At 43.8% G+C, this 9,817-nt stretch overlaps 1 protein-coding gene across 4 annotated transcripts; it reads left to right on the plus strand.

Annotated features, from left to right (window-relative positions):
* The first annotated feature begins 690 nt into the window (after positions 1-690).
* On the plus strand, positions 691-9,606 carry GNPDA1 (glucosamine-6-phosphate deaminase 1). 4 transcript variants are annotated; one of them, XM_005302845.5, is made up of 7 exons: positions 691-916; positions 1,999-2,136; positions 3,054-3,155; positions 4,516-4,698; positions 5,747-5,931; positions 6,840-7,014; positions 8,278-9,606. In XM_005302845.5, the coding sequence occupies exons 2-7, from the start codon at positions 2,013-2,015 to the stop codon at positions 8,373-8,375; spliced, it is 867 nt and encodes a 288-aa protein (XP_005302902.1). In that variant the 5' UTR covers positions 691-916; positions 1,999-2,012; the 3' UTR covers positions 8,376-9,606. The 4 variants fall into 4 exon arrangements, with proteins under 4 accessions (XP_005302902.1, XP_008169445.2, XP_065411051.1 ...); XM_008171223.4 differs by having other exon boundaries at positions 749-916; positions 1,985-2,136; XM_065554979.1 differs by lacking the exon at positions 691-916 and adding an exon at positions 1,008-1,400.
* Positions 9,607-9,817: the final 211 nt, after the last annotated feature.

Consider the following 9,817-nt stretch of genomic DNA (forward strand, 5'->3'; position numbering starts at 1 on the left):
CCTCAAACCCCAAGAGTCTGCCCCCACTTGTTCCTCTCTGCCCCCTCCCCTGCTCACCCTTATGGCCAGTAAAAAGTGGGAGGGGCTATGTTCCTCTGGTCCCCCATTCCGGAGCCCTTGGCCCAGTCACCCAGTTTTGTGAATCCCTTTGTAACTTCACAGTCTGCTTTGTACTTCAATATTTTAAGTAACTTTGTATCATTGGCAAACTTTGCCACCTCGCTGTTTATCCCTTTTCCCAGCTTATTTATGAGTATGTTGAACAGCACTGGTCCCGCTACAGCTCGCTGGGGGACATGCCTATTTACCTCTCTCCATTCTGAAACCTTTTCTTTCCCCCTGGGTTCCCTATTTTTTAAGCAGTTACTGATCCATGAGAGGACCTTCCCCTCTTGTCTCATCCCCTGACAGCTTGCTTTGCATAAGAGCCTTTGGTCAGGGAACGTTATAGCCCCTACTCACGCTGGTCCACATGTTGGTTGACCCCCCTCAAAGAATTCTAATAAATTCTGTCCGGAGATTGTTGTTTTGCTACTTTAAAAATGAAGCGTTAAGAACACAGCTGCTGGTTGGTTAATAAATACAGTATTTCAGACTCTGCATGGAAGCAACCCAGGATTGTGTTGATCAAGCACAAAGCAGCCCAAACCGGGGTAGGAGCGTTCAGGGAGAACCGGCTTCGGAAGCCGTATTGGTGAACCGGGAAGTGGGCGGCGCTCAGGCGGTTGCAGGAGCCCTGCACGCCTCTGGCCGGCCGGAGCAGGGGAAGTGCTCGGCAGGGGGAGGATGCCTGGAGTCCGCGCTGCTGAGTCAGCTCCTCCAACATGACCCGCCCCCAGTCATATGACGAGGGGCCGCGGCTTGGGGCGAAGCTGAGTGGGGGGCGGGCGCAGCAGGGTGCGGCGCGCCTGGACAGGTAAGTGAGCCGCGGCGGCGCGGCTCCGGCCGTGCGCTCCTTGCGGAGGGGCTGCACCGGAGAGGCGGCGGCGGCGGCGGCAGGAGGCGCTAGAGCGCGCGGTGCGGCTGCTGCGGGGCGCTGCGCCGGGGCCCGGCGGGGAGAGTTGGGGCAAGAGTTCGAGTCCCAGCCTCTCACTCGGGGTTAAAATGGCGCCTGCGGGACGCGGCTGGCTTCCCTTTGTTGGAAGGGCTTTAAATTCCCGCTCCCCCTGCCGTGCGAGCCCCGCTGCCCGCGACCTGTAACGGCACCTGGGTAGGGGCGTTTTGCTTGCCGTACAGCGCCGGGGGCTCCGGAGTGCTGGGTCCACGATCAGTCGTAGCCTCCCGGAGTGACCGTGGGCAGGTGCTCGCTGATTGGCTGATCTATGTTCATAGGTTTTGGGGTGGGGAAGAGACCGGGTCCTGTGGAGGAAGCTGTTACCCTCAAAACCCAAACTACTAGGGTAGGGTAAGCTAATGCTGATCTGGTCAACGTTAACTTGCCCCTTTCTTTCCCTTTGTAAGTGGTAACCCTATTTGGGCAGGTTCTGGGTCACTGGCTTGCAGAGAACCCCTTGTAGTATGGCTTCTGCCAAGCTATACCGCCAAGAGTCAGAGACCGCTGGGAAGGAGAGTCAGCGTGAAGGCATGGGTTCTGTCAGATTACCCTGTGCCTCCTCTGATTTGAGGAGGGGTATCCTTAGGAATCTACATCCAGTTTCTTCCAGATCCAAAATGCCACACTATTTCAAGAAACTGGATGCTCGGTAAACCCAAGCTCTTTTCCTGGCCCTATATGGGAATAACTTGTCTAGGGAGCAATCTAATCCTTAGTGGCTAATTCTTCTTGGTAGTATCTGCTATTGGCTAACAGTGTTCCTTTCACAGGGCCAAAGTAACTTGGTTATTGCTTCATGAATGCACTCAGATATTGTATGTACCTCTTGCAGTGAGAGGTGGAGGGAGAATGTAACTGTACAGAAAAATTGGTAGCGATATGAGTTCCCAATATTTATTTCAATGTAGAAAATGAACTCCTTTGTTGAAGCTTCTTTATTTTAGATGTGCAGGAGACAATGAAACTCATCATTCTTGAGAACTATGTGCAAGCCAGTGAGTGGGCTGCAAAATACATTAGGAATCGAATTATCCAGTTTAACCCTGGCCCAAACAAATACTTCACTCTTGGACTTCCCACAGGTAGGTTTTGAAAGAGGATTCATTAAGATGCTGATGGTACCTTCTGTTTAAGCAACTGTAAAGCATCCTGACTATTTCACCAGTTGGAGCATTTAAGTGGCAGAGTATTCCCCTAATGTGAAGGGAGTGTCTCCTTATGCAACATATAGATGGATGGTTCTGTTATTTGGGGAGCAACAGTCTATATAATTTACTTAGCTTAAGAAACCTTTCTCTGTTTTTAAAGTAAATAAATTATATAGAGTGATGCCTCCCAAATAACAATAATATAGAAGCTGATGCATTGCATGACAAAATACCCCTTCACATAAGTGGAATAGTCAATGATGCTTTGGAGAACTGTGCGCTTCCCCAATGTGTAAAATAGAGACAGCATTCATCTACTTACAAGATTAGACCCTTATTACTTGAATTAAAAGAGAATCTCCAATATTAGCTATACAGGGCTGACACACAGTTGAGCAGTTCTGATTCTGTCCAGTTGAGGGTAGCGTAGCACACACTCAGCTGGATTATTACAACTGGGCAGAATTGGAACTGCTCAATTGTGTGTCATAGCCCCTTTATGGCTAATCATGGAGATTCTCCTTTAGTTCAAGTAGTAAGGGTCTGTAATCTTGGAGCAACAGGAGCTGGACTCTATACTATTGAAGCTGAAAGTTGATGTAGATTTGTTTCCATATTATTTTTTTTAATATTAGGGTTGTGATCCAACCACATTCTTGTTTTTTGGGGAGGCAGCATCAGAAGTGCAACCCACTGGGCTGCCCTTCCCACCACACCATGGTGTTTGCTATATTATAATCACTAATATAATTAATGATGTATATAGCTCTTACGCAGCTCAGTGTTTCACAGTGCTGCACATACACTAATTCCACTAACTGTTTTTAAATTTTTCCCTGTATCTCTCTTAGGAAGCACTCCTTTAGGATGTTACAAAAAGTTGATTGAGTATTACAAGAATGGAGACTTGTCCTTCAAATATGTGAAAACCTTTAATATGGATGAATATGTAGGTGAGTCATCTTATTTCATGAAATGTTGTGGTAAGGACACAATCAAGCTTTTTTTTCTTTTTTGGCCCCAAACTTTATTTATTCTGGTGAGTAAAATCAAATTAAATCAGACATTTATGTTAATTCAAAATCACTTTGTATAGAACCCAATGTAAAATGATCCCAAAACCAGATGGGGAGGAGAAAGAGAGGAGTTTGGAATGCTGTGTAATACAAATTAACAAGCTGCAACTTTTCCCTCCAATTAGAGAGATCACATTAGCTATAACTCTCTTAAAAGCTGAGTGATATACTACCTGAGTATATAATTAAAGAAGTCCCACTGAAGATGCTGTTAGTAGATTGTGTGTAACATCTTTGAAGTTCCCATTTTAGCTCAGCTTTCTTCTAATCAGGGAAACTGCTACTTGGCTGGTTTGGATGGAATGCTGCAGCCCTGTCTTTAATTAATAACCGAGACAGGCAGTGCTCCAGCAAGACTGCACTTTAGACTTACTGATATGTGGTCCTATTATGTTAGATTAGGATTGCCTTGTTTGTAAAGTTGTGATGTAATATTCCCTTCTCAGAGCTGGTTCAGAGAGAAAAGTGAACAAATCCTCTGGTTATCAAGGTACCAAACATACATGCTTAATAGGTGTATAAGTTTGCTCTTTGGCCCTAGTGCTATTGCATTCTCTTCCTGATTTGAGTGGACAGATGTTTTTTCTGTGAATAATCATAGTCTGAGAGCTTCGGGTTAGGGTTAGACAGTTCTATAAAGGATGACTTTATAACAATCAGGGAGTTCTTGGAAGAATTCCCTGATTGTTAATCAGACTAAAATTGCTTCTCTGGTTTTGGCATAGTGTTAACAAGCTTGGACTAACAATAATTCTGCAGAATGTTGTAAAGATAAGAAAAATTAGACCTGCTGTGTATCTGCTCTTTTGGAGAACCTGCTCCATAATATTAATGCACCTTATCCATGTAACTAGGATGATCTGCCTTTCCGTAACACTGTGATCTTACTGGAGCTATTGTGACTATTTTTTAAACTCACGGAAGTTAAGGAAGCCCAGCTTGAAGGGCAGATGGGGATACTGGTATTGATTTGTAATCAAAACCCCTGATGTCTATGCAAATATATGTAAAAGTTTTTATATAGGGTACTGTATCCCTCTCAAATCTCTCATTTGAGGCCTCAGTCCTGAAAGCTGTAGCAATCAGAGTGTGAAAGTCAATGGGGCCTTGGATTGTAAGCATTTGAAGCAGGGATTGTGTTTGTACAATGTCCAGCACCATGGGTCCTGTGTCCTGAAGGGGTCTGCAGGTGTGACTGGAATATAAACATGAAATAATAAATGTTCCTGGTCAACAGGTCTCCCAAGGGATCACCTGGAAAGTTATCACTCCTTCATGTGGAATAACTTTTTCAAGCACATTGACATCTCTCCAGAAAACACCCATATTCTGGATGGAAATGCAGCTGACCTACAGGCGGAGTGTGATGCTTTTGAGGGGAAAATCAAAGCAGCTGGTGGAATCGAACTCTTTGTTGGAGGTGAAAATCTGAAGGAATAACAGACTCGGAGAGAACACAGCCTTGTTTTTGCCATAATTCTAGCTAACTTTGGGGAATTCCTTTTTCATTTTGTTTTGTTTTTTGAGCCACTTATTAGATTTGCAGTCAGTAAAGCCACATGTGCATCCCATTTCCAGTTAGTGTATGCGCACCTGTCAAGTGTCGCCTCTATCCATTCCCTTCTATGGTATTGATGGGGACAAATGCTATGCATAAGTGACTCACTTGTGGTGTATGTGTGTTTGGGGTTTTTTTTCTGTCTCAATGAGATGTTCAGATTGTCCTAGTAGCTATTCCATCCCTGGTCAAGCCTTACAGCCATACTGGGTCAGTGGAATGTGCCTCCTGGTCAAGTAGATGGGTCTCAAAATGTGAAGAATAGACTGGCTCCAAAGTCTCAGGCTACAGGGGTAGGGGATGATTTTAAAGTTCAGCTATTTTTGAGGTATATTTGGCCAGAAGGGGGCAGGAGTGTAACTTTTTTTCACAGAAGTCAAATAGCTAAAGATGTTGTTCAAATTTATTGATTTGTTTTAAATTGACATTTCATCTAAGATCTAGATTTGAAAATTTCAGTCCAATAGGTGAATTCTTTAGAAAAGTAGTAAAAATTTGGGGGTGGGGGAGAAAGGTGTGCTAACCAAAACTGTGTTGCAACCTTTCCAATAGCAAGTTCTACCAGGTAACTGCTGTAATCAGCTATAACCCCTCTGAGACAGTGGTATCTTCTAACCTGAGGCTTTTGGGTGCTAACATTCAAGTTACTTGAGTTATTACGTCCCAAAATGCAAAGGAACAGTGTCTCTGCTCTTATTGACGTTAGTGGGAAATTTGCCATTCACTTCAAGGGAAGCAGGATCTTGGAGCTTGAGCAAACCTGCAAGTTCTTGTATGAAAGTAATGTGCTTCACCTGTTCTGTAGCTATTCTTAGGAGCCTATAGCATCCTTACAGTAAGAATGATGTTGGCTTTGCTTCCTATGATGTGTTAAGGTAGTGACATAGTTCTTAAACTGTCTCCAACACAGGTATTGGCCCAGATGGTCATATTGCCTTCAACGAGCCCGGCTCAAGTCTGGTGTCCAGAACTAGAGTGAAGACATTGGCTATGGACACCATATTGGCTAATGCTAGATTCTTTGATGGCGACCTCTCCAAAGTTCCCACAATGGCTCTCACAGTTGGAGTAGGCACAGTCATGGATGCTAGAGAGGTTAGAATTAAAATACAGTGACTTAATAGCATGCTCCATGGAGCATCAAACAGTTGTCTAGTCTTCAAGCAGTGGTACTTTCTGCAGCCCAGCCCCAGGCATTATAACTGGGCTTCCAGAGCGTAGTTTGCTCAACTAAACAAACAACCCAGCTACCTTCTTGAACCCTGCACAACTACCTCATAGCTTTTTTTTTCCTGGGGCTTTGATTGCAAAGATCAAATTAGCCATGATCAAATTAGACACAAATTGAAGGGCTTATAAATGCAGCATGATGGCTGAGATTTGGTCCTAATAAAAGTAAAGCCATACCTGCAGGGAGAAGAAAAGAAGGGTTGGCTCACCAAACAGTCATATGCATTACATCAAAATGAGCTTATTCATGTGGCTTCCATTACCCTACTTTAACATTTTTCATATAACTATGCAATACAGTTGTATTTAGCCTGGGGGGGCTGGGTAAGGGAGGTTTCCAGGGGACAATCTCACAAGGTAAATGTGAGAACCACTGACTTACTCAGAGGTATACCAGCAAATTGAGAGTCACAAGGTGGTGTGTGGTTGAATTTACTTTTACACCTGTAGTTCATAACCGTTAATCACCTCCTCTAGCTGTCTAAAGTGCTCTAGTCTACTCTTGCATAAACACTAAAGGGAGAGCTCACAGTAACAAGTGGATAAACTTTAAAATGGCCAGGCAAGCCATAATTTTACTACCTAAAACAATACAGCCAAAGTGAACAGTACCCAGTCAATGAAGTGAAATACTGCTGGGGAGGACTAAAATAGTTTTCTTCTTTGGATGACTTACTCATCTACTGCTTCAAATCACACTTGGGTGTGTTCCCTTTAAATGTACATCACAAAACCTAACAATGTTATTCCTGTGTTTTGTTTTTTTAATTCAGGTTATGATTCTAATCACAGGAGCCCATAAAGCATTTGCTTTGTACAAAGCCATTGAGGAAGGGGTGAACCACATGTGGACAGTGTCTGCCTTTCAGCAGCATCCCAGCACTGTCTTTGTGTGTGATGAGGATGCCACCCTAGAACTCAAAGTTAAAACAGTGAAATACTTTAAAGGTAAGTATTTGGCCAGATCAGGCCACTTTTTCAGTTAGCCGGGGGAGGGGGGGGGGGGAGAGAGAGAGGGGATAGCTCAGTGGTTTGAGCATTGGCCTGCTAAACCCAGGGTTGAGTTCAATCCTTCAGGGGGCCACTTAGGGATCTGGGGCAAAATCAGTACTTGGTCCTGCGAGTGAAGGCAGGGGCCTAGACTCTATGACCTTTCAGGGTCCCTTCCAGTTTTATGAGAGAAAGTATAGAGAAAAAAAATGGAGATATACCTCAGGCAGGGGTGGGCAAACTTTTTGGCCTGAGGGCCACATTGGGGTTGCAAAACTGTATGGAGGACTGAGTAGGGGAAGGCTGTGCCTCCCCAAACAGCCTGGCCCCCTCCCACTTCTCGCCCCGACTACCCACCTCAGAACTCCCGACCCATCCTGCTCCCTGTCCCGACTGCCCCCCCCCAAGAACCTCCACCCCATCCAACTGCCCCCCTGTGACCCACTGCTCCTTATCCAACCTCCTCCCCTACCCCCTTACCATGCTGCTCAGAGCAGCAGAAGCTCACAGCCCTGCCGCCCGTCTGGAGCCAGCCGCGCTGCCCGCGTGGCGGCGTTGTGACGGAACAGCAGGGGGCTAGCCTCCCCGGACGGGAGCTCAGGGGCCGGGCCAGATGTGGCCTGCAGGCCATAGTTTGTCCACCTCTGCTTTAAGGGCTACCATTTAATTTAGCAAATCTTTCCTGTCAGAAAGATTGTGTTTGAAGGAAGTGCTGTCAAATAACTCTCAATCCTAAAGGTTTAAAAAAAAAAAAAAAAAATACAAAATCTCCACTGACTAGAAATCTATTCAGGGTAACATTTAAATGTAAATGTTATTTATTTAAATGTTCCACTATAGTGTTACTAACCCTATGTTGAGTTAGTAACTCAAAACTAGAAACGGCTATTGCTTAGAAGCCATAAATGAAGAGTGAGGCTAGCTTAATTATCCAAGCTGAGTGAAGTATGTCCCTCTTTCTGTACATAATGGAATGTAAAGTAGATTTAAAAAATTGTTAGTCTGTAGTGGTGGTAAATGACTAAGGAGTTTTTAAAATTAATTATGCTGACACTCCCTCTACTATCAAGCTTACAGCAATGGGGTGAAAAATACTTTAAGAGGGTTGTGTGGGAAGGTGGAAATGTAAGGATATTACTAGTGGCCATAACTAAAAGCAAAAGTCCTCCATTTATTGCACTTACTACCTCTACTTAACCTTTCCTTTTCCCCCTGCACCAGGTTTAATGCTTGTTCATAACAAGCTTGTGGAACCCTTATACAGTATGAAGGAAACAGGAGCAGAAAGAAGACAGTCTAAGAAGCCGTACAGTGACTAGTTTCTTGGGGGCTGGTATGATGCTAAGCAGGCTCTTCTCTTGGAAATCAGCACTGGAGAGGAGGAATCCCTACACATTCTTCTTGTTCATAAATAAGCAGAGATGTGCTCATTTATTGTCTCCATCTTTTAAAAGAGATGAATGTTGAGTACATTGGGTTTAATAAATTTAGATGAGGATGAGACCTTATGTACTATGTTCTAGCAACCTCGTAACTACTCACTTGCTACTGGTGAAGCCAATTGAAATGAGGTGTGTAATCTATAAAGCAAGTAAATGAGAACAGGAAATAGATATCCCTCAACTCAAAGGTGAGGAATATGAAAGGAAGTAAAATCAAATGGGTAATTGTAGAATGTATTACCCACACACATTTAGGTTTCTCTCTCTTCTCCCCCCCCTTCCCCCCATGCACTTATTAATCTCAACTGCACTAGCATCATGAAATTGAAGTACTAGCACTAATTAGAGTTAGCCATTAAATAAACTTCCTCAAAGCTCCCCTGCATTAATTTGTACTCTTTTAGTTTTGGGGCTTTCTTGAGGAGATGCTACTAACTTCAGTGTTCATTGATGTATATATGCTATGCACCCTCCACTTCAGCAAAATCAAACGCTGCACCTACCCTGGCTCTTTAGTGTTCTCAGCTTAATGAAATAGCTGCCACCACATGGTTAAACAGCAATTGTTCCTTATCCATCTGTGTAACTTTGGCTACTATTTCACTTTATGGTCAGAATTCTAAAAATTCAAACATTATGTGAATGCCACTGTCAGTCAAGACTAAGGCACTGTCATTACAATAAAGTCTAAATATTTAATCCCCTGTCCCCCCCAATGCCAAAGTGTTCTGTTAGTTGTAGCACTGTAGGTCCAACTGCCCTCCCCCAAATCTTCTAGCCAGTTCCCCTCTTGCCTTTCCTCATAAATCATGGTGGTACATGCAGGGAGACCTGTCCTAATTCAGCTGTCCATGAACTTAGCCCATATATTTAACCACCTAAATCCACTTTGTGATGAATGAAATACTCTACTGCTCTGGACCATGCTACTTCCAAAACTATTGGCTTTACCTTTATTACTACCAAAAGGGCTTACATCAGACTACTGAAGTGTAAGTCACTGGTGCTGTTTAAGTGGGGGAATATGTATTTGTTTACATGGAAATCCTACAAACTATTCATAATGTAACTTTCTACATTAAATGCAGTATTTTTTAATCCAAATAAACTGAGTCATGTTGACTGTCTTTACCCATTAACTCTCAAAGTTTTATTAGGAATTAAAACATCCTGCAAGGCCAGACAGAAATAATTGTAGGGGAAAGAGATGCTGGTGTATCAAAGATCGTTAGCGGCTAAAGCTTGATGGTAAGGATTGTCACTGCCCACTGAAAAGGGCTCCCGTGGAAAGAGGAAGAGATGGAAGTAGAACTGGAGGT

Source organism: Chrysemys picta, chromosome 8 (assembly GCF_011386835.1).
Source record: "Chrysemys picta bellii isolate R12L10 chromosome 8, ASM1138683v2, whole genome shotgun sequence".
NCBI lineage: Eukaryota > Metazoa > Chordata > Testudines > Emydidae > Chrysemys > Chrysemys picta.

What these genes read in the sequence shown, in the direction of transcription:
- GNPDA1 (XM_008171223.4), top strand. Translation starts at nt 825, where the DNA reads ATGACCCGCCCCCAGTCATATGACGAGGGGCCGCGGCTTGGGGCGAAG. An exon ending in GGTGCGGCGCGCCTGGACAG is followed by an intron (nt 917 to 1,984) that starts GTAAGTGAGCCG and finishes CCTTTGTTGAAG; the next exon opens with CTTCTTTATTTTAGATGTGC. An exon ending in AATCGAACTCTTTGTTGGAG is followed by an intron (nt 4,699 to 5,746) that starts GTGAAAATCTGA and finishes TCTCCAACACAG; the next exon opens with GTATTGGCCCAGATGGTCAT.